At 38.1% G+C, this 22,367-nt stretch overlaps 3 protein-coding genes and 1 non-coding gene across 5 annotated transcripts; 3 read left to right on the forward strand and 1 right to left on the reverse strand.

Annotated features, from left to right (window-relative positions):
- The first annotated feature begins 179 nt into the window (after positions 1 to 179).
- On the forward strand, positions 180 to 8,193 carry LOC111325383 (lysosomal acid glucosylceramidase). Its single transcript, XM_022929196.2, has 6 exons — positions 180 to 625; positions 1,241 to 1,709; positions 2,790 to 3,047; positions 3,494 to 3,617; positions 4,254 to 4,388; positions 7,449 to 8,193. The coding sequence occupies exons 1-6, from the start codon at positions 250 to 252 to the stop codon at positions 7,689 to 7,691; spliced, it is 1,605 nt and encodes a 534-aa protein (XP_022784931.1). The 5' UTR covers positions 180 to 249; the 3' UTR covers positions 7,692 to 8,193.
- Positions 8,194 to 10,068: 1,875 nt separating this feature from the next.
- On the forward strand, positions 10,069 to 17,529 carry LOC111325368 (protein PRRC1). Of its 2 annotated transcripts, XR_002694327.2 has the most exons (6): positions 10,069 to 10,640; positions 11,341 to 11,395; positions 12,690 to 12,960; positions 14,686 to 14,906; positions 15,897 to 16,541; positions 16,667 to 17,529. XR_002694327.2 is itself a non-coding variant. In XM_022929178.2 (5 exons), exons 1-5 carry the CDS (start codon positions 10,227 to 10,229, stop codon positions 16,007 to 16,009), a joined length of 1,074 nt encoding a protein of 357 aa, XP_022784913.1. In that variant the 5' UTR covers positions 10,069 to 10,226; the 3' UTR covers positions 16,010 to 17,529. The 2 variants fall into 2 exon arrangements, 1 of the variants encoding a protein (XP_022784913.1); XM_022929178.2 differs by having other exon boundaries at positions 15,897 to 17,529.
- Positions 17,530 to 18,056: 527 nt separating this feature from the next.
- Positions 18,057 to 18,158, forward strand: LOC148733619 (small nucleolar RNA U13). Its single transcript, XR_016000900.1, has one exon. It is a non-coding gene; the product is annotated as a small nucleolar RNA U13 (small nucleolar RNA).
- Positions 18,159 to 20,950: 2,792 nt separating this feature from the next.
- Positions 20,951 to 22,365, reverse strand: LOC148733620 (uncharacterized). The gene is made up of 2 exons (XM_088758516.1): positions 21,793 to 22,365; positions 20,951 to 21,349 (listed from the first exon to the last, which is right to left on the reverse strand). The coding sequence occupies exons 1-2, from the start codon at positions 22,217 to 22,219 to the stop codon at positions 21,090 to 21,092; spliced, it is 687 nt and encodes a 228-aa protein (XP_088614642.1). The 5' UTR covers positions 22,220 to 22,365; the 3' UTR covers positions 20,951 to 21,089.
- Between the last annotated feature and the right edge of the window lie 2 nt (positions 22,366 to 22,367).

The following is a 22,367-nucleotide window of genomic DNA, read 5'->3' on the forward strand; positions in this document are numbered from 1 at the left end:
TAAAACAATTATTGGATTTGGTTTTCGCATGGTAGCGATAATTATCAGGGCCTCAATTTGTGTTATCTGCCTCAGCCTTCGGCCGCGGCAAATAACACAAACTTTGCCCCTGATAACTATCGCTATCATGCCAATAACAGTTAATGATCTCTCGGACACTCTGGTGGCCTGGGGCTGAGTGCCTGCTCGAAAATTGCTAACACAGTTAGGGGTATTTATACCCATTCGTAATGCTAGCGTAGGGGAAGTATGGATTTCAGAAAAGTAATACCTCTTTTTATTTCTTTCGTATGCTGCTCTTTGTCCTTTGCCGCCACACTTCGATTTTCACCACCTAACTATTCAGCGTGCCACAGCAAGGATTTTGGTCATGGGGGTACTGTCTGTGTGTGTTCTGATGAACAAGGCTGTGATTCCTTCAGTGAGGGAAGTCCTTTGTCCGAGCAAGAATATGCTGTTTACACCAGCTCAAAGGCAGGCGATCGTTTTAATCTAAGGACGGGGAAGATAAAACAGCCAGGGTCCTATCGAAAACTACGGCACCCTGTCGAAGCCGAGGTCAAGTTTGTCGTAAATCAGGATGAAGTTTTCCAGACTATACTGGGCATAGGAGGAGCCTTTACAGGTTTAGTAATGTTATCCTTTGAAGAGTTATAATCGTCCTATTCTAGAAAATCATTATTGAAAGCTTAAGATTTAACTTAAAAATTGACAACTTGACTGCCTCTGGGTATTTACAACCAAAATCGCTGAGATCAAATGGTCTCTACCAGTAAATAGGCCTTTTGCAGTTAGAGATCACGTGCTTAGATACTGCATAGCAACGCCATACTGGAGAGCAAGCACTCCAGTGATTTCAGACAAAATAGAGATCACAGAGGTCTGCATTTAAACAAAGAATACAGCGGATAACAAGTTAAAGGGTATCCCAATTCGAGAAATCTTGTAAGTTTTAATCAACAGCTTCCTCGGAGTGTATCTGTGAAAAACGAATTTTGGTGTGATTTTGCTGCTGATACACTCCGGGGAAGCTGTTGATTACTTCTTACTGGATTTCTCAAATTGGGATACCTTTTGACTTGTTATCCACTGTATTCTTCATTTGAATGCAGACCTCTGTGACCTCTATACTGTCTGAGTGCTTGCTCTCCAGTATGGTGTTGCTAGGCGGTATCTAAGCACGTGATCTCTAGCTGCAAAAGGCCTATCGAGCTTATGCCCTTAGTTCATTTCTCTTCAGATGCTGCTGGAATCAACATATTAAACATCAGCTCCACCTTGCAGCAGAAGCTGTTGTCTTCATACTTTTCTCCGGATGGCATTGAGTACTCCCTTGGGCGTATTCCCATGGCTAGTTGCGATTTTTCTACCTGGCCTTACTCTTATGATGACCATGAAGGAGATTTTGAAATGTCAAACTTTAGCCTGGTCAACGAAGACTTCAAGCTGAAGATTCCTCTCTTGGTAGCTGCAGCAAATATGAGTAGAAGGACCCTCAAGTTCTTTGGAAGTCCCTGGGCTCCTCCTGCATGGATGAAGACCAATGGTAAGATGCAAGGGGCTGGAACATTGAAGGGAGTGGCAGGAGACAAATATCACAAAGCATGGGCTTTGTACTTTGCAAAGTTCATCAGGGCGTATGAAGAAAATGGGGTGAAAATCTGGGGAGTTACTGTACAGAATGAACCTAGCACAGGATTTATCCCAGGGTGAGACATATTTGTGATTCTACAGAATGTAAAGCTGGTTTTTGTGTGTGTAAACGTGACAAATCCTAGGCACTTTTACTTGTGTTTCCAATCTGATTGTGCTGAAGGATGAAAACACAAATCCAAGACCTATCCTTAACTGTTTGTGATGGTAAAAGACAAATCAAGGGCAATCAAAGAAAGGAAAATATGGCAAAGTAGGAAACAGGGTAATTCCTTTAAGCTAGCATTTGTACTGAATTATGCAAGTTCCTGTGGGTTTAGTTTTTACCCAAAGATTAAGTGTTATTTCATAGTTGTGGGAAGAAAATGAGGCCAGCAAGAAGACCAGTCATAAGCATAATGGTTTATATTGTAGACAAAATACCATAAAGGGGCAAATTGGAATCTGAAGTATGTTTTTTAATTCAACTTTTACCCTTTGATGGAATTGGCCATTTTCGATATATTAAAATTCAAACTCGGCTCCTAGGAGGCTTTGGGAAATAAACCAAACGAAATCACATCGAGGTTGAGGGATGAATAATTAATTTCTTTTTTTATAATTCCCCCAAGCCTCAGAGCCATGTTAGAATTTTAACAAATCGAAAATGGCCTATTGTTTGACAGTCTTTGTAAAAAAAAATGTTTTTGACCCGATTGCAAATCTTCAGGTGGTAAATAATTGTTGCTGCAAATGTCTCTAAGATTAGAGGAAGGAGTCATGTTTTTGGCTGGTCTCTAGGATGGGTCTTAGATTCCTTTTTCTTTTTTATGTTCTTTTGCAATGTCTACAACTGAAAATGAATTTATATCTTTTAATGTCTTTTAATAAAGATAATTTTAACCACTGACAGTAATCATGATGTTTCAGACTGGGATTGGTTTGTCAGGAAGAAAGCTCTGATGTACATATATCTGAGATTTTCTATTACTAGAATTTTTCAATGTTACCATTGTCTTAAATTATATTTAATTATTGAACAGGCTGGGCACTTAGAGAGGTTGTTTGGAAATTGAGTTTGATCAATCAGCTCAGCCCTCCAAGACAATCTATAGAAACTTGGTGCACCATTTCACTTGTCAACTTTAAATTTGAAGGTATTCCTTTCAAACAATGGGTTACACAAAGGAGATGGAGAGAGATTTCATCAAAGAGGACTTAGGCCCAATGTTGGAAAAGTTCGGCTACTCGGATGTGAAACTGATGATGGTTGATGATAACCGGAGGCTTGTTGAGCCTTGGGCTGATACCATTCTTGGAGATGAGGAAACTGTTGAATATGTTTCTGGCATTGCAGTTCACTGGTATAATGAGAATGATACTTCACCCGGTGTGCTTTCTGCAACACACAAAAAGTATGTAACAAAAAGTATAAATTCTTGCTTAAATTGATTTTATTATTTTACTCTTATTTTGGGAGTTAATGGCTATGTTGTAGTTCAATTTTTTCTTTGGTTTAATTTTTTTTAAACTGGTTTAGAATTTTTGAACTGGATAATTTTTTTAAAGGACAATAGACCTGATCAAGTATTGTGTCTAGTATTTCACTTACTATAGCTTTAAACTTTTCTACTGTTTAACACAGGTGGGTGCCACTAAATTTAGTTCTGACAAGGATGACAAGTATTGTAAAGTACATGTAGTAAGGTCAAATGTCACAAATGGTGTCACTTCATAATATGGTGGAGCTCGAGGTTTGAAAGGAGAATGCATGATTGAAACTTAAATGACTTCCGGTACATCATTTACAGTATTATTGCTATTGTCTATTCAATTATTTTTAATTTGTTTCATCGTATAGATTCCCTGACCACTTCATTCTAAACACAGAAGCTTGCACTGGCTGGACAGGGCCCCCTTCTGAGAGAGGAGTTCATCTGGGTCAGTGGTCACGAGGAAGTGATTATGCTTATAGCATCATTGAGGTGATTTCACAATTTATATACTAGTTACTGTTCCTGACAGTTGAATATTCCACACAAAGCAAATTGACGCAGTCATTTAAAAATGATAGGCGCCAGTAAGTAATGCGAACTACACAAAGAATACGCTTTATTCATACACGGCGAAACAAGATGGAAGATACACAATGGAGAGAAAATAGGGAAAATGAGCAATTAGCTGCTCAAAGATACGGTATATGCAGAGTGGGTCCTCTCGATCTATCCAAAACTCTTGAGAAAGCCTTGCAAGATCCAAGCTGAAATATGCTCCCGTAACCTTGTATATGGTTTGAATCTGTTAACTATACTGAAAGGGGGCTTCTACAGTTAAGGGGCAATTTTTTTGTGCCGGGAAAATAATCCTTTAACTTTTGTATCTGTGGGCTTTATTGATGGGAGCCCTGTTTAAGGGATGCATATCCTACCCCTGGGAGTCATGATGGAATTGTACTCTGAATAGAGGTTCTCTTTATTTTAAACCAAACTAGGTTTCTCACAGACACTAACTGACACTCTTGCTGCCATTGTATAGTTGATTCAAAGCGCAACCCTTATGCGCACAGCAAAAAATTGTACTTTTCAGTGGATAACATAATATTCTTTTTTCTTAATCTACAGAATTTATCCCACTGGTCAAGTGGATGGGTGGATTGGAACATAGCTCTTAATTTACAAGGAGGACCCAACTGGGTGAAGAACTTTGTTGATTCTCCAATTATTGTGGATGCAGAAAATAATGCCTTCTATAAACAGGTACAATCCACTTTACACGCGAGGCTAACTGTTAAAGACATCTACTTCCATTCTTTTTCAGCAAAGTAGTAAAGTTGCCATAGACTGAGTCAATGTAAAATGAGTCTAATTGATTAATTCTCTTAATAGGAAGAGGCAATTAGGGTTATCTGAATGCTTCTCCTAATATTTTTTAATTTTGTGTTAATATCTGCTCAAAAGTTAGGTTTTTTGCCTAACACGCAAGATCTGATTTTTAACTCTCCCAGCTTTTTTAGCTGCAACACATTTTCCTGCCAATTAGTCACTTGTAAGAACATGGAGTAAGATCAACTGAAGATAGCAACTTCTACCTGATACATACATACATACGTTTGTTGACCACTCCCTATGGGGGCTTTTCAGGGCCAATTCCCACCCATCCCACCCCAGGGGAGTAATCCCGTGCGTGGGAAATTAACGTCTCCTACCCCTGACCCTGCAGGAGACGGGGCCTACGGTTTATTCGTCCTTATCCAAGAAGACTAGAATATCTATCCATTTCTTGATAAAAAGGTAGCAAATTCTCCTTGCTTATTTTAAGACCATGAGTATCGGTCCGGCTGGGGCTCGAACCCTCAACCTCCCGCAACAAAATCCGGCGCTCTAGCCAACTGATAAGTTTCAGTATTCTCATTAGCTCTTTGCTGGATAGGTTATGGATATTATAGGGAGAAGTTACATATTCATCCTTTCTTGGGCTCAAAGGTTAAAGGTGTTATCATATAAACATCTATATGAACCACCAGTGAGTAACAAATTTACTTTTGCAGTAAATGGTTTGAACCCGGGGGTAACATGTGAAGGTGTAGTCTGATCGTCCGGGTGAGTGTAGTCCTGAGAAGGACTGTTGTCGGTGGTAGTGACTGACGTTTCGACAACCTGTGCGGAAGTCATCATCAGAGTCAAGTGAATGATTGTTGTCAGTAGAATGTTCTTATTCCAGCTCGTGTGAAATGATCGGTTGGTTTTGCTGTGATGTTATTGGCTGTAAGACTCAACTGACGTAAGTCGGTCGTGATTGGTCTGTTTCGATCTGTCGGTAAAGTTAGGTCGTTCTTTTTCGGTCGTTTGTGATGTTTATGTCGTGACTGAGTCGTTTGTATGGAGCGGGTAGTTGTTGACATCTGTTTAGGGGAGTCTGTTCTAAGTTAGTAAACCAGCTTTCCAGAGTCAGTCGTTGAAAATAGTCAGTGCTGTAGGTTAGGCATTGCGCAGAGTCCCAGTCAATGTTGTAGGTGGTAAGTCGATGGTGTTCAGCAATGTGATTGCTGACATCACCTTTCCTCGTCGCCCGTCTGTGTTCATTCAGGCTTGTTGTGAGGTTTCTGCCAGTCTCACCGATGTAGGAGGCTTGGCAGTCGGAACAATTGATCCTATAAATCGTTCCCTGTCTGTTCCTCGGTTCGTCTTACTCTTTAACGTTGTCTCCCACATACCAACTATCCAAGTACCTGACGACAATACTACAACCGCTAATCCAGACATAAACTACAATCCACTGAAGACTTCATTAACGCTACCAAGACTGTTCAGATACCTGACGACTACAAACTAGTGTCATTTGATGTGAAATCACTGTTCACAAGTATTCCACTTCAATTGGCATTACAATGCACTGAGACTGCAATATTACAAACAGTTACACGGCACTGCCATGGGGTCTCCAGTTTCTGTTGTTATAGCAGAAATTGTGATGCAGAACATCGAGGAACGCGCCCTTTCGACTTGCCGACAAACGATACCGCTTTGGATACGTTACGTTGACGACACATTCACCGCCGTTCGACACGACGAAATTGACGCATTCCACCACCACCTTAATGAACAAAACACTGACATACAGTTTACCAGAGTAGTTGAAGAAAATGGCAAACTTCCTTTTCTAGACTGCCTGGTAAGCCACAACGACAACTCATTACGGACGACAGTTTACAGGAAGCCGACACACACCGACAGATTACTAGACGAGTCATCCCACAACCCTACATCACACAAAGCCACAACTATCAGAACTCTAACACGACGCGCACAACTAGTATGCGACTCGACAGACAGCTTATCCGACGAGAACAAATACCTTTACCGTGTTTTTACGAAGAACAACTACAACAACGACTTCATCCGACGAAACACTCACCGACCCACTACCACTACCGAAACAAACGACACCGCAACCCCTACGACTACAGCAACCATACCGTACATAAAAGGCAAGTCTGATACATCTTGCGCATCTTACTACCCTTCAATATCCGCGTCGCCCACAAACCCATCACCACACTACGTCAGTTACTAACCAACGTTAAAGACAAAGACGAACCGAGGAACAGACAGGGAACGATTTATAGGATCAATTGTTCCGACTGCCAAGCCTCCTCCATCGGTAAGACTGGCAGAAACCTCACAACAAAACTGACTGAACACAGACGGGCGACGAGGAAAGGTGATGTCAGCAATCACATTGCTGAACACCATCGACTTACCAACCACAACATTGACTGGGACTCTGCGCAATGCCTAACCTACAGCACTGACTATTTTCAACGACTGACTCTGGAAAGCTGGTTTACTAACTTAGAACAGACTCCCCTAAACAGATGTCATCAACTACCCGCTCCATACAAACGACTCAGTCACGACATAAACATCACAAACGACCGAAAAAGAACGACCTAACTTTACCGACAGATCGAAACAGACCAATCACGACCGACCTACATCACTTGAGTCTTACAGCCAATAACATCACGGCAAAACCAACCGATCATTTCACACGAACTGGAATAAGAACATTCTACTGACAACAATCATTCACTTGACTCTGATGATGACTTCCGCACAGGTTGTCGAAACGTCAGTCACTACCACCGACAACAGTCCTTCTCAGGACTACACTCACCCGGACGATCAGACTACACCTTCACAAATTTACTTTGGAAACTAACATCAATTATTCTGTATCTTAATTTGTACCATTGATTCAAACCAGTTTAGTATGATTTGATTAAGATATAATCAATTTTACCTAATCTTTTGCAGCCAATGTTTTATCATCTTGGCCACTTCAGCAAATTTGTACCACCAGGTTCACACAGAATTGAAGTAAACTGCTCTGAAAAGACTTCCCTGGAGTTTATTGGGTTTGTTACACCAGAGGGCAACACGGTAATGGTGATACAAAACACTGAAGGAAGAAATGTTACCTTTGGCATCACTGATAAAAAGGGAGCAATTATTAGCGAAATTATTCCACCATTTGCAATTCAGACTTATATTTGGTAAACTGAGTTAAACCTAGTTTGCATCCTATTAAGTTAAACATCAGTACGCATGTTCTCCATAATGTTTTCATTCGTTTCGTATGACAAGGAGAATTTGTATGTTAATAATTAATGACTTATAGTGAAGTAGAAACAAGAATGTTATTCTTCACATAAAAAGAACTCTTTGGACATGATGTGTCAACTAATTTGGACACTGATTTTAGTCCCTGAAAATAATTTTTGAGAGAGAATTTTAAATTTCTAATTGTGTGGAGTACCCAAAACCTACAGGTGGGAACAAATAATCATTAGGTTTTTCAGGGTGAGTCAAATGTATGTGTAAAGAGTAAGAAAGTTTAGTGAATAATGGAAAACTTAAGAAGAAAAAACGACAAAAAAGAAAATTGGTGTTGTACCCATAAAGAACTTTTTATAATATTGAATGATATTGAAAGGGATGTTTCTACAATTTTTCTTTTTAGAATGAATAGGCTATTGAATAAAGTTTAAAACTTATCGTTTCTACAAGTATTTTTTTTTTTAAACCTTGCTAGTTTATCAAAGACGGTGGATTAAGACTCTGTAAATCAATGATCAGATGGAACGTTTGGAAATGTAATCTGACAGATTTTCAGTAGCAGTGACTGATTGGTCACTTTTTCTGTGACGTTTTGGCTATAAAGATTTAAATAGGGCAAAGGCAGATGGGATTGGTCATCTACGATTGCCGCTGAATTAACTAAGGTCGTTCTTTCAGGTTCGATCCCTAAGCTAGTGACGTCACTAATTATAATATGGTGCTGGTAGTCTGAAGACTAGCTTTCCAAAGTTAAATCGTTCAAGAGCTGCTCTTGAATAAACGACAACCATGGAAGTAAAACCCGACCAATGAATGCTGCGCCCAATCAGAAGAGTGCGGCTTTTTCTCGAAAATAGCAAGTATACTACAACTCGGTAATCTAACCCAACCTTGGAAATTTACATGCATTCGTCTCAGGAGGACGACTAATTAATTTATATATTATGCATAAAATTCCTGGATAAAAGAAAACTGAGGCAAAACAACAGATTACCTTTGGGACTTGGGCTTTGTTTTTTATTGGTATGGGGTTATACGGAAATCTTGCCCTTATTAAGACTTTAATCTCTCAAATGGCTTGAAATCGCTGATTGAGGACAAGAGCGGAATGACAGGAACAAGTATGATGGGTGAAGCTATATCGAAGGCGTTCGTCGAGGGTCGAACACACAAGTTTATAGTACAGCGGTTAAAATTGAAATACGTCGTGTAAGCTGCAGCACGTGTTCCCCCCGAAAAGTTCAAACCCGAAGTGTGTAAAATCGCACTGAGCAAAGGATGAAGATATACAAAAACGAATGAAAATGCACTTCCTTCCTAGTTACCTTGTGAGGTAAATATTTCGTACCTTAACACCTCATGATTTAATGAGAATAGTGACTTCTGTATTAAACTTAAAAACTAAATGTCGCGTGTGGGTGCAGAGCGTGAGACAAATGAGAATTCCGCACTTGTACCCAACCTTCTGTTTTAAGTGCAACAGCTCGATGCAAGGCCAAGATAGAGAAAGCCAGCCCGTTTTGGCGTCAGCGACTTCACTACAAATATAATGACAGGCAACTAAAGGATTACTTTATTCTCAAAGTGACTGCCGTTTTAAATTGAACGAACAGCTTTTTTCATTTATGACTTAATAATTTTACACTTGTTATAAGCGGTGAAAGTAGACATTGCATGCCTATCATGTTCGCTCTTCTGCTGGCAGAACAGGGCAAGTCAATAAGTCATGTCTACAGTACTTAGTCGCTACTAGATAAATAGGGTTAATTTATTACAGCGAGGAACGCTTTCGTATATTTTATGAAACCGCAGTACACATATATGATTTCATTTATTCAAATTTATTGGCGGGTTTAATACGAACCAAAATAATGACCTGCTCCCAGTTGGCTTGTTAGCTCAGTTTGTAGAGCACTGCATCGGTATCGCAGAGGTCATAGGTTCAAATCCCGTACGGACCTAAAATTTTTTCAGGCCTTATTTCCACCTACTAGATAATTAGGGTTTATTACTGCGAAGAACGCTTTCATACATTTTATAAAAGCGCAGTAAACATATATTATTTTCAGATATTTACTGAGTCGTCGCCATCATAACGCATTCTAGTGTCTTAGTCAAAAATTGTCTTCGGTTTTTAAATGTCATCCTTTCGCGGGATTTCACAATACTTGTACTCGCGGGTTTCATAATTTGCCCGCTGACCAAAATTACTGTTTACTCTTACCCTCGACGAACGCCTTCGATGTAGCGTCACCCAAGTATGATCCTGGGATTACTCGCTCAAACCCCCCCTCCCCCGCTCTGTACTATTTTCCTCTTCGAAGCGAGGCTCTGCCATGGTGCATGGTCAATAGTTGATGGAATTCTCCTGACTCAATCCTTTTTGGTGAATACATTTTTTATTTTTTGCGATTTTTTCGTGTCAAGAACCCGTGATTAAAGGCTTAGAGGATCTAAAAATATTTAAAACCTGCGATGGACATTACAAAAGAAGTGGAAAGCGCATTGGAAGACGAGGGTTATGTAAAAATCGACTCGACATCTCCAAGGACAATGTCCACCTCCTCCTCTCCTGTTACCATTGGGGATAAAAAATCGAGTTCAACCGGCGTCACTTCGGTTTATTCGCACTCTGTGACCCAAGTAACGAGCCCTGTTCAGCAGAGGATTCGCACAGACGATTCAGCGAGTGATCTTATGGAAAATAAAAATGGCAAAACTTCAGTAAATGTTCCTTCAACTTCTTCATCAACGTGGCAATATTCTGACCAGGATCCTGATGAAAATGAAGATTTAACTGGTGGAGTTTGGGGCTGGATGTCCACTGCAATGTCAGTTGGATTACAAACAACGCAAAACATTGGTAGAAATATTGTGGAGAAAACAAAGGTATTGTTAAAATATATTAATTAGTGAAAACAGTTCATTTGATCGTACGTTTTATTACGTTATATAGAATTCCAGATCGACCAAAACTATTTTAAAATGAAGCCTCATTAGGAATAACGATGTGTAAAATTAATTTATTATTTTTACTAAAAAACATCCGAAAAAAATTTACGTTAAATGATTTAAGATTTTACACAAAAGCATACTTCAGTATAAACCCAGTGTATTAATATCAGCCTGTTGTTGTATCAATATCATTGGGCTGATGTTGATGGTTGTTGACTGTCAAGACACTAGTGCGGTATACTAATGTGCTCTTTGATTAAGTGTCATTTAAGCTAAAACAAAGTTTTCACAGTGCCCAGCCAAAGCAAACAAACTATTCTAAGGGGCAGGGGAGAACTCACATTTAAAACAAGAAAAGCAATCATATAAGTGCAGGATTTGTCTTGCTTCTTTTTAGGATCAGTTATGTGTTTTGTCTAGTCATGAGCATCCCAAGGGACAAAGAAAAAAATTTGAGTCCCACACAAGGAATCAAACCTCAGACCATTGAATTCCGTGCTCCGATGTTCAACCACTGAGCAACAGAGACTCTATAGAGAGCAAGGCCCATTACAAAGTTCATAATTATGTAATTGCTAGATTAGAAGATAAAATAATCTTTAAAATTAACTTGACTGTCTGTCTTTCTTTTCAGACTTCTGTTGAAAGTGTGATCACAACACTTGATCCAGAAATGGAGGACTATTTATGTGAGTAACTTGATAAGATTTTTTATAGGATAATTAAAATTATTGAATTAAAGCACCTCAGATTCAACTTCTGCACTATTTTTAGGAGCTGTGTGTAAACCCTGGTAGCAATCATCTTCCAAGAATTGTTCTTTTTTATCCAACTGTTTTTGATGAAAGAAGCCGTGTAGGAACAGTAACCTGTGGAATCAAGACAAAAACTCACATGTGATCAAACTGAAAGACAACTTGATTTATATTAAGATGCTTTTCAAGTGATCAAGTATCATAAAAATCATAGCTAAAGGGATCATGATGGCATTCAAATTAAAGGAAAATAGTATATTGCAAGCAGTTAGTGGTAAAGTGAGAACTGATGTATTAAAACATAAAAACTGGTTGAAGCATGGAAAAACAGGAGTTACCAAGTTTACTTTTTGAATGTGAATGATTGAAGAAGAAGCATGAGCTCTCTAGACTAATCACATGGTAAAAGTAAAGCAAAGCAATCCTGGGCTATATTTGACATCCAATTGAAGATTGCTCTGAATTAAATGTGATAACATGCAGTATGTGCACATACACCTTCAAATGTAGCAGTACAAACTTAAGGAAACAAGTACAAGCCAGTTTCTTTATCATTCACATAACCCTTGACACCAAAACACTAGTTTGCATATACTTCATACTGTACTCCATTGATTTCTTAATTAAGGTGCTGACAAGGAGAAAGCCTTTCATAAGCAAGAGCTTCTTTTTAGCTTGTGATCATTTCCTTTTTCTTGTGACCTCAACCTTTTGACTCCTAAAAGAACTAGCATCTAGTTTCCCCTTATGAAATCACCTCAGACTATATCACACATTAAGGTTGTGAGAATGGAAGTAATGCTCACTTTTGTGAAGAAGCTCTTGTCTGCTGAACAAATTTTCCTGGTCAGAACCATAGGAAATGTATTGAGAACAGGATGCAGAAATTATGTGTACAAGGGGTTTTATTAAGGGCTAAGCACCTGAGGCAAATTGACCAGTTGTGAGGACAGTTTTGCCCACCTGGTTTGATGATCTGGAGGAAAGTTTATCTTATAAAGAAGTTCAGTTCAAAAAGTTTTGCCCGTCTGTGAAAACCAGTTGCCCTTCTGCCGAAAGCATTGATGAAACCCCTGGTGAAGGGTTAATGTTTGATTCAGGGTACGTGTTATTGTAAGGAGAAATTAGATGCTAGAGACCCTTTGGGGGTTAAAGGAATAATTGATATAAAGTAAATGTTTACCTCAATTTGTATTTTCATCTTTATTTTTCTCATTTTTGTAATTAGACAGAAGAGAACAGTCTATAAGCCTGGCTGTAGCAACCACCGATACAGAAGCTGTAGAAGCAATAAAAGATGGATTCCGTCAAGTTTTTGAACATGTTTCAGTGCAGTCAAATTCCTCAACATCTGGGATTGCCCCCCTCCCTATTGGGTTTTCAGCTGGAGTGAAGGGTGCACGGCATAGAATAGCCAATTTAGTGCACGGAAAGAAAGTGCAGGAAGGTCATGTGATCATTGGAGTGGAAGAAATGTTGTCAGAGCTGCTACCTGGCAGGTAGGCTACTGCTTGCTTTGATGTATCATTAAAAAATAGATTTCATGTTGTTGTGCATCTGCTCAGTAATATATCACACATGACATAGAAATGTGATACAAAGAGAAAAGTGGCACATGAACCTGGAGCGTTGCTGGTGTTGTTACCGCATTTTACATCTTCTGTGACTTGCTTCTGTATAGACTCATGACAAAATCGATTCTCTTTGGTTTATGAGTTCTATTGAAGCAAAATGATGATAGTGGTGATGTCATCTATCCTTAATAATAATAATAATAGTAATAATAATAATAACGAATTTTTATACAGGATTGAAAACCCATCAGTGTGTAACACTGTTGTCCTTGGGGTCCCTTCAAAATAATAAATAAATAAATAAAATAAAACTTAACAAGATATAATCATTGATCTTAAGGTCTAGAAAAGCAATACAATAAAATAAATTGCTCTGAAAAAGGATACCTATAACCACGTTTAGATCGAATTTTTTAACTAAAATAATCTCGCAATTTGTTCTTAAATTTCAGTCTCGAATCTAACGACCTTAGTTCAGCAGGCAGGTTGTTGAAAGTCTTTGTTCCTTGGTAATAGAAGCTCTTTTTACCAAATTCTAAATGTACTTTGGGTAATTTCACTGATATACCGTTATTCCTAGTGGCCTTAGAATGAACCAGTCTTTCAAAGTAGTTCTTAAAGGGTGTGCAAACATTATTCAGGAGACAGTCGAAAACAAACAAACAGCTTTTACGCTTGATCAAATTGTTCACGGATGGGGGATTAAAAGAACTATTGCCAATAACTTTAAAGCCTCGTCGTTCGATGTTCTTTATCATTTCCTTTCGGTAATCCGGAAAGCTAAGACCAAGTGTTCCGCAATAGGTAAAAATAGGTGCGATCATAGTGTTATAGATCGATTCTGCACACTTTTGGTCGATCAAAGGACGAATTGATCGCAAGAGATTAATTCTGGTTGCAGCTTTTTTATAGATTCGGTCAAAATGTGATGCAAGGTTTAGTGATGAGTCAAGGTGAACACCTAAGTACTTATAGGTAGAGGTGTTATTGATGAGTGTCCCATTAACAGAAAGTTTAAGTTCCTTGTCTTGAAGGTTGATTCTTTTAGCTGTTCCAAATAACATAGACTCCGTCTTGTCCTTTTTTAGGTTAATGATCAGTTCGTTGTCTTTAAACCACTCGCACAGGTTATTCATATCCTCGCTAAGGCTTCTCTGTATAGTATCAATATCTTTAGAAGAGGTATAGATGACTGAATCGTCGGCATAAGTGATAATCTTCGAGTGTTGAAGCGGTTTATGTACATCGTTGAAAAAGATAATGAATAAGATAGGACCCAGGATACTTCCCTGAGGAACACCTGTGAGAATGGGTTGAGGTTCTGATAGCACGCCTTTATATTGGACAACTTGTGATCTGCAGAAAAGGTAATCAGTGAACCATGCGAGTTCTGTTCCACGAACTCCGTAAGTTGAAAGCTTGCTCAGGAGGCCAGAGTGACTGATGGTGTCAAACGCCTTTGATAGATCGATGAAAACACAGCCTGTCAGGTTACCATTCTCACCTTCTCTTCTGATAACATCGGTTAGATGAGTAACTGTCTTGCTATAGATCACAAGTAAGAGCCGATCAAAGTACATTTGTAATTCCACATATCACATATAATTTAATCAAGACTTTGTGTAATGAGTTAATATGTTTCTTTCCCAGGTGGTTTGGTTTAACATGTCTGGCACTGAGTGACCCAACCTCAAAGACAGAGCTTGAAACATTCTCCCAATCAGTCCAAATTCCCAGTGTTTATATCAAGAAAGCAGAAGAAAGCACACCCTCTAATTACAACTTAAGATGGTCAGGCCTATCATTTACTCTCGGAGAGGTCATGTTAGGGTCTGGGCAAGAACATGGTGATTGGCATTCTAAAATATCAGGTACAGCTGTATTTTATTTTAACTTGTTACTAAACACTTTGACACTCAAGAGTGATCAGCATCTAATTTCTCCTTATAATGTCATGAATCACACTTATCCTAATCACTGAATCACACCTTAAAGTCACAAGCACTTCAATATAAATTCCAAATTAATTACATTGAACAAGTCAATTCAAACAATTTGATGACAGCTAAAAGCAGAATACAAGATTCCTTCAAATAAGCTGCCTGGATTATTTACCTAGTTAGAAAATTAGCGTTAAAAATACTCTAAACTCATAAGATAATTATGATGGAAATTGCAGCAAAGTTATCATAAAAAAAAAAAAAAAGAAAAAAAGGAAAAAAACTGGTTAGCAAGTTTTTTCACCCAAAATTTTAGAACATCTTTGGCTGGTAGGATTGCATTGGAGATGTGAAGGCAGTGTGGTCGAGTGGTCAGCATGTCGGACTTGTGATCCGCTTCTCCCGGGTTCAAGTCCCGCCCTGGCCACACCCTGGATCCGTTTCACAGTAGCCCCGAGTTTCAAATCCTTGGCCATGCTTGTAATATAGCCAACTGGTTTGCTATATTACAGTTGGGGATTCTTAATGTTATTTTCAATTTGAATGATTTGTTTCAGTTGTTTGGTGGAAAACATGTAAACTAGCTTCTAGCTAAGTGTTTCTCCACATTAAAAACTGTTTATTTTTTATTTTTATTATATATTTTTTTTTATTATGTGATTAAGTCAATTTTTGGGCAGAACTGTTCAGCTTTCCAACCCTATTTCAACCATTTTACCCATTTGTCTGTTAGCATTTCAAACACTGGCAGATGAGTTGCACTTTTTTCCTAAAGTTTTTTTACAACAAATGATGGGTGGGGCTTGTCTGTGAGAACATCTGTATTTGTTGCAGCTGTGCCAGTATTTTAAAGGCTTGTGCTTGTTTGTCTTACTTAAATAAGCAATTTTTAACTTTTTCTTCTTTTTTTTTTTTGTCCAGGTTCCTCTAAAAGACAGATTCTTACTTTAGCAGCAAGGAGTTTAGCAGGGCAGTTTAGAGAAAGGTTGAAGGCTAGTGCTGACTCACTGATGGAAAATGCATTAGTTATGTAACAAGTTAATACACTTCTAGTATATTCATATTTGATTCTATGCACATGGTTTTGACTACTAAGCCAATGTTATTTAAATTGTTCTTCCTACTCAACAAGTATGATTGTTTAAACTGCACTAGTGGACTTCAGAAAAATATCTAGTAGCGTGAAGTGTTTAAGTTACCTTCAAATGCTTGTTTACTTGACAAGAGAAAGAACAGCAAGCAAACAAACAGATTATGCAAAATTTCACAGTTTACATTACACAAATTATTATACTTAATGTAGGAGTTTATAGAATCCTTCAACTATTTCTTCTCACACACAATGCATGTGAACAGATCATGTGACTGAGTATGCACCAGGGAATATCCACTGATATACCTCAAGTTATTTCCCCAATTTTCAAAGCCGACATCCATAAGTCTTAGTTTGAGATTTGATTCAAGGTGAGAAGGTGTTTAGCTGTTGTTAGAGACTAAGGGACTTGTTTGTTTGTTTACAAAGTGGTACCTGAGAGCATTGAAAGTGAAAATTCCATGGACCAAATGGTAAACATTTTTTTTTGCATGTTGCAGAATTCTTTGATAGTTAGTAAGCACAGTAGCCTTCATTTTGCACAAAAATAATTATGCTCATGTGTTTGTCCTTGAACTTAAACCTTTTTTTTTTGCAGCTCACGGTTTTCCTCCAAGCTATTTGCATTTCGGAACAGATAATGTACATGGGCAAATATCTGAACATATTTTCACTCCAATTGAAGGCTATTTACAGTATTATATACTATTATATTTTACTATATACTATTATGTCATACTATAAAGTTAAATGAAGTGATTGGATATAGGTTATCACTAGTACCTCGACCACTCAGGCAGCATGCAGTATAATAGTATTGATACAAACCTAACTACTTACCTTTCAAATATCATTCATAATAGTACTTATAATAAAAAGAATACTTTATCAATCCTGGCAATTTATTTAATATATATAATGTATAATCAGAGCCCACAGTATGGAGGGTACTGTAGTTTCCTTCCTTAAACCCAGATAATTGAAGGGAGTTTCATTGTGCACCTATTGTGAATTATATTTATCACTAATGCTAGAGTTCTATAAATAGTTATTGTACATTGTTATGTAAATCTGTGTTATGGTAAATTCAGAGTTTATTGGTGCTAGCCTAGTGTTAAGATAACTTATGGCAATTTGAATAGATCAGATGTAAAATATATTTTAAATGAATGTAGAATAAATTGCATTGAAAAAGAAGTAACACACCTTACTATGGAAGAAAACAGATTTGAAAACAAATCATTAGTTTCAGGGATTATTTTCTGTTAATTTCTAAAGTATAAATGTTAAACTTTCATTGGTACATTGACAAAATGCATAGAGGAATAAAGTATTCAAAATTTAATCATTTCATGAGAAAGGTGAAGCATTTTTCTCTGTGGTTGGTTGGGATTTTGCTGTTTTAAGTTTAGGCCAAGGAGCAAATGAACAAAATAAACTTTGAATGATCAATTTACATAATTATGATTTTAAATTTTGTCTTTGTTAGCTTTGTTTGGTTTTCTTCATTTCCGATTATCTCTGTGTTTATGTTTGTGTACATGTATTTGCTTTTAGTATTTTTCTTCATTAACTTCCTTTAATTCTTCCCCCTCTTTGTCCTTTTCTTTTTTTTTGATTTCTTTTGTGTGATAAATTGTGGGAAGAGAATTTTCTTTTTCTTTTTTCTTTCGATGGAGAAAGATAAAATAAAAACAATCAAACAAACCAAAACTTGACACAAACATCGTGAATCGTTTTAATATATTTTTTCATGAATTTTTATTGAAAGCGTCACAGACCTTAATACGCATGCGCGTAATGAAATCGATCTGGAATCTATTTACAAGTGAATAACTTACCACACAACGACTTAAACTGTTTTTATTATCGATTGTGGGAATGTTCAAGATAAGAATGAAGGTTATTTGCAAGATTTAGAGTAATAACCATCCCACAATGATAGTGTGTCACGTAGTTACATATAAGACTTCAACAGTTCCTCCAGCATCCTTCTGGTTCATTGAGGAGATGATGATCGGTCCAATCACTGCTCTATCAGTGAGATGTGTCTCCATCTTGTTACGCATAGACACGTGACCTCTCTGATCCTACCATGCTCGAAGTAGAATTTAATATACGATTTTGGTACTTAATTTACGGTTACTCTGAATTCTTACTTTCAATATTTCGTTGTGGGTAACTTTGACAACGAGGAAAGTTCGGAATGAAAGATGGCAAAAAATTCAATGGAAAAGAGTGTGGAATCATTCCGCCTATCAATGCAGTTCTTATGAGCTCTGGTTCAACGATCTTAGCGATTTTTGTCCTTTTTTCGAGAGGAGTATTTGTTCAGCTTCTGTCAGATTTTTTGGAGCCATCACCGTTTTCTTGGATAAAGCGCGAGTGAATCAAGAGTTATTGCAGGACTTCATTAAGAGGTCATGTTCATTTAGGAGGTCTTGAAAATTTCTTTAGTTGCGTAGCCTGAAAATACAGAGGTCGTGTTGATCAAAGGAAGAAAGCGCTATCTATTCCAGAAAATATCCTTTATGAGAACTTAGGGCCGTAACTAGCATGAGGCAAGACGAGGCAATTTCCTCGTCTTAATTTTTCCCAAGATTGACTTTTCTGAAGAAAAATGCCACATGAAATGCTTAAAAGAGCATTTCTGAGCCTCTAAATTTCAAAACTTTCTGGGGGTGGGGGGGGGGGTGGCATGCCCTCACACCCCCTTAGTGGCTCGCGCCTTCAGCGCTCGAAACTTGCCTCGTCTTGTTCTGAAGTCTGGTAACGGCCCTGGAACTGCCATCATTTCCTGTTCCTAAATAGCTCTTCACTTGCTAGTAACTGATTCAATTTTAGGGGTTTCAAATCAAATTTGTAAATTGATTTAAAACCCCTTTATCGTCAAATTAATCAAAATATCGCGGCCACAGGTTGTGTTATAACATTTAAAAATCTTCTGAGAAAGTAAATTACAGCATTTGAAAGTTTCTACCTTATCTACTCAAGATTGAAGATAGTTCTATTTTAAACTTTGAACAGGATCGAATATGTGAAGCTAATCGCATAAAGCCAAGTAAATCTACGGATATCAATTGCAATCGCGTTTTTAGAAGTTGCAGAAACTACCCAAGTCGCGCAGCAAAGACGGCAACTTCTGAAAACCCGAGTGGTATTTAAATCCTTGATTTTAAGAGGAAACAATCGACTACTTGTTATAATAATAAGAGCAAAATTTTCTTTCATTAAGAAGATCAAACCTTTCCAGTGTTCCGTTAGCGTCAAGGAAATGTACAACGCACGAATCTGGTGAATGAAATGTTATTTTTTTCACAACAACGCTAAAGCAATATAAGCAACCCTGCCGAATAAACATTCACAATCGCTGAAATTATAAAATATTTAGGAAAAGTTAAGCCTTTTTAATGTTCTTCAAGTTTTGGTTGCCCGGTGCAATTACCAAAGTAAAATTAATAATTAAGCCCTACGTTGTGAAAGGGTAACCTTAAAACTCCTTTTTCGAATTTGTATGTATTGATTTAATAAAGATGTATGTATTTATGGCAAATATGTATGTAGCTATGTCATAATAACACAAAACTTACCATTGATGAATTTTATTTGTTTTACAGCTGTGTCCACAAGCCGGTCGGGATTTTTTAGACTGATGTAACGTATTGGGTGTTTTATTATAAGGGCCTGGCTAAACTAGGAAACTTTGTTGCGGAACATTGTTTCCTATTATGTTTCCCGGGATGGCTAAATTAGCGGAAAACAAACAAAATGTTTTGCTGCCCTAGTGGCTAAACGAGGAAACATTGTTTCCGAAAACAAATGAGCTTTGTATGCGTGTCTGAATAAACTGACTTCGAGGAAGTCTGGGGATCATAGGATGTTCACATTTTCATTGTATCAAAGCCCTTTGTAGCATTCTGCACAATAATAAGGAACTTCCGCATCTTGTACCACTTCCAAGAGGGGTGCATGTAGTACACATCGCTTGTTTGTTGACCGGAATTCTATTTTCTTTCTAGGGCCTGTTCCCTCATAAATTGTGATCTGATAATTTTCCACTTGCTCTTGTAATCCTCCCGGCTGATATAATTTTCTGTCATCAGTAGATCGATTTGCGAACTGACGCCACCTCCTTACTGTCCCTGTTCATGTAGTCCTTATGACCCACGTCCCAGAGACAAGGCCTTTCCTCATACAGCGTAATTTGCATTTCAATTTCTTCATCTTTCCAATTCCTTTCCCTTCCCTTTCCCTTTCTTTGAGCGTGACCTGCTTGAATTTCTACGCAGTCAGCCATTTAAATTGTTATCTGCTCGCCGTTGCTATGAAACATTTTTCAATATGCGAGCGGCACTGGAAACTAATCAACATTGCACCTGAAGAAGGCTGGTTTGGCCAGCCGAAATATAGTGCTCCGTCCCAAAACTTATCTACGTTGTATCGGTCTGCCTCTATATTAACACGCAAAATTTGTGTCCGGGAAACAAAAATGTTTTTGTCTGCAGGCAAAAACAATTTTTGTTTCCAAGCAGCAACATATGTTTCCCGCGCGGCTAAACTGGGAAACATTTGCCTCCGCAACAATGTTTCCGCAACAAAGTTTCCTAGTTTAGCCAGGCCTTAATGGACCGAATGAATCAGGAAGACTTTCTTCTAATTTGAAGCAAATGTTTCCTGCTTTATTCTCCTATAACAGTCCAAGGTGTTGGTGCTGTTAACTTTTGTTAAGTGGACAAGCAATACGGTCGAATTCAATTAAAGTGACACTTTTTGTTAAACTGAACAAATGTAAACAATCTCCTACATTACCCTTTCTGGCTAAAAACAAAACGAAAGAAACAACACCAAAAAGAGCAAATCCTCCTAGCTTGATGATGATGACAATCTTTAATGAGGAAACTTTTTCACTAAAAAGTGGTTTACAAAAAGGACCTCGAAAATTAAAAATTAAAAATTTACAATGAATAAAAATGCTAAAAGATGCTACTAAAAACTAATGTATCTTATGTGTAATACAAAACTTAAATCAATGAATTAAAAATCTTACGCTTCAAAATATTTACATTATCAGCGGCTCGTATAGTTTTGTCCAGCGAGTTAAAATCACTTACAGCATGATAGCCAGTTCTTTGTTTGCCCCAGTTTCTTTTAACGGATGGAATTTTGAGGTTTGCTTTATTTCTTGTGTTGTAACTATGCTGTTCTTGCTGAGTGACTAATGTTAGTTCGTGATGCGTGAGACTATTAAGACATTTATATACATGTACGCATCGGCGCAGTCCTCCTCTATGGCTCTGAAACGTGGAGAACAACTAACCAAACGTCCCAGAAATTGCAGACCTTCGTCAATAAGTGCCTTAGGCGAATTTTAAAAATCAGTTGGACTGACAGGGTAACGAACGAGATGCTGTGGGAATTAGCAGGCGAGGAACCAATCATAACTCAGATCTCAAAGAGAAAGTGGAGATGGATAGGTCACATCCTAAGGAAACCGGCTAACAACATCACCCGGCAGGCACTACGTTGGAACCCTCAGGGCAAGAGAAAGAGGGGTCGTCCCAGGAACTCCTGGAGAAGAGGTGTAGAGTCCCAAATGAGAAACTGGGGCCACACTTGGGCCACTTTAGGAAGATTTGCCCAGGACAGAACCCGATGGAGGACGGAAGTGGTTAATGGCCTATGCTCCAACCGGAGCTAAGGGAATATATATAATAACGCATCGGCGCTGGAAGCGCCTTTTTTCTAGTGTTAACCACTTCAGTGTAGTTAACGCATCAGACGCAGAGGAATACAGTGGTCGATCTAATATTATTTTAGCCGCCTTATTTTGAAGCACTTGCAAACTAGACATTAAAGTTACATTATGTTTGTCTCCCCAAACTAAATCAGCATACTCGAATAAGGGCATAACAAGGCTTTTATAAAAAAGGATGCGCGCCTTAAACGGTAACAAATGCTTAATGCGTCTAAGTAGGCCAAGCCTTTGATTAACTTTCCCTGCCATGTATTCGACATGATTTGTCCACGAAAAATCAGACGATATTAAGATTCCAAGATATTTAAAACAAGTAACATTGTTTATACAATGATCAAAAATTGAAACAGTTAGAGCTATTTTCCTCTGTAACTTCTTGTTACTGCCTATGAGCATGCATTTGGTTTTGTCCAGATTCAGTGTTAACTTATGTTCATTCAGCCATTTCGCCACAGCCAGGAGGTCTTGGTTGAGCTTTTCAGTCAGCTCCTGAGAGGAAGACCCATAGCAGTAGATCACCGTGGCTTATATATTGTTGTCCGAA

This window comes from Stylophora pistillata, chromosome 4, assembly GCF_964205215.1.
Source record: "Stylophora pistillata chromosome 4, jaStyPist1.2, whole genome shotgun sequence".
Lineage (NCBI taxonomy): Eukaryota > Metazoa > Cnidaria > Anthozoa > Scleractinia > Pocilloporidae > Stylophora > Stylophora pistillata.

What these genes read in the sequence shown, in the direction of transcription:
- LOC111325383 (XM_022929196.2), top strand. Translation starts at nt 250, where the DNA reads ATGGATTTCAGAAAAGTAATACCTCTTTTTATTTCTTTCGTATGCTGC. An exon ending in CATAGGAGGAGCCTTTACAG is followed by an intron (nt 626 to 1,240) that starts GTTTAGTAATGT and finishes ATTTCTCTTCAG; the next exon opens with ATGCTGCTGGAATCAACATA. An exon ending in CTTTCTGCAACACACAAAAA is followed by an intron (nt 3,048 to 3,493) that starts GTATGTAACAAA and finishes TTCATCGTATAG; the next exon opens with ATTCCCTGACCACTTCATTC.
- LOC148733620 (XM_088758516.1), bottom strand. Translation starts at nt 22,219, where the DNA reads ATGCTCATAGGCAGTAACAAGAAGTTACAGAGGAAAATAGCTCTAACT. An exon ending in AGAAAAAAGGCGCTTCCAGC is followed by an intron (nt 21,350 to 21,792) that starts GCCGATGCGTTA and finishes GCCATAGAGGAG; the next exon opens with GACTGCGCCGATGCGTACAT.
- LOC111325368 (XM_022929178.2), top strand. Translation starts at nt 10,227, where the DNA reads ATGGACATTACAAAAGAAGTGGAAAGCGCATTGGAAGACGAGGGTTAT. An exon ending in TCAGAGCTGCTACCTGGCAG is followed by an intron (nt 12,961 to 14,685) that starts GTAGGCTACTGC and finishes TTTCTTTCCCAG; the next exon opens with GTGGTTTGGTTTAACATGTC. An exon ending in TTGGCATTCTAAAATATCAG is followed by an intron (nt 14,907 to 15,896) that starts GTACAGCTGTAT and finishes TTTTTTGTCCAG; the next exon opens with GTTCCTCTAAAAGACAGATT.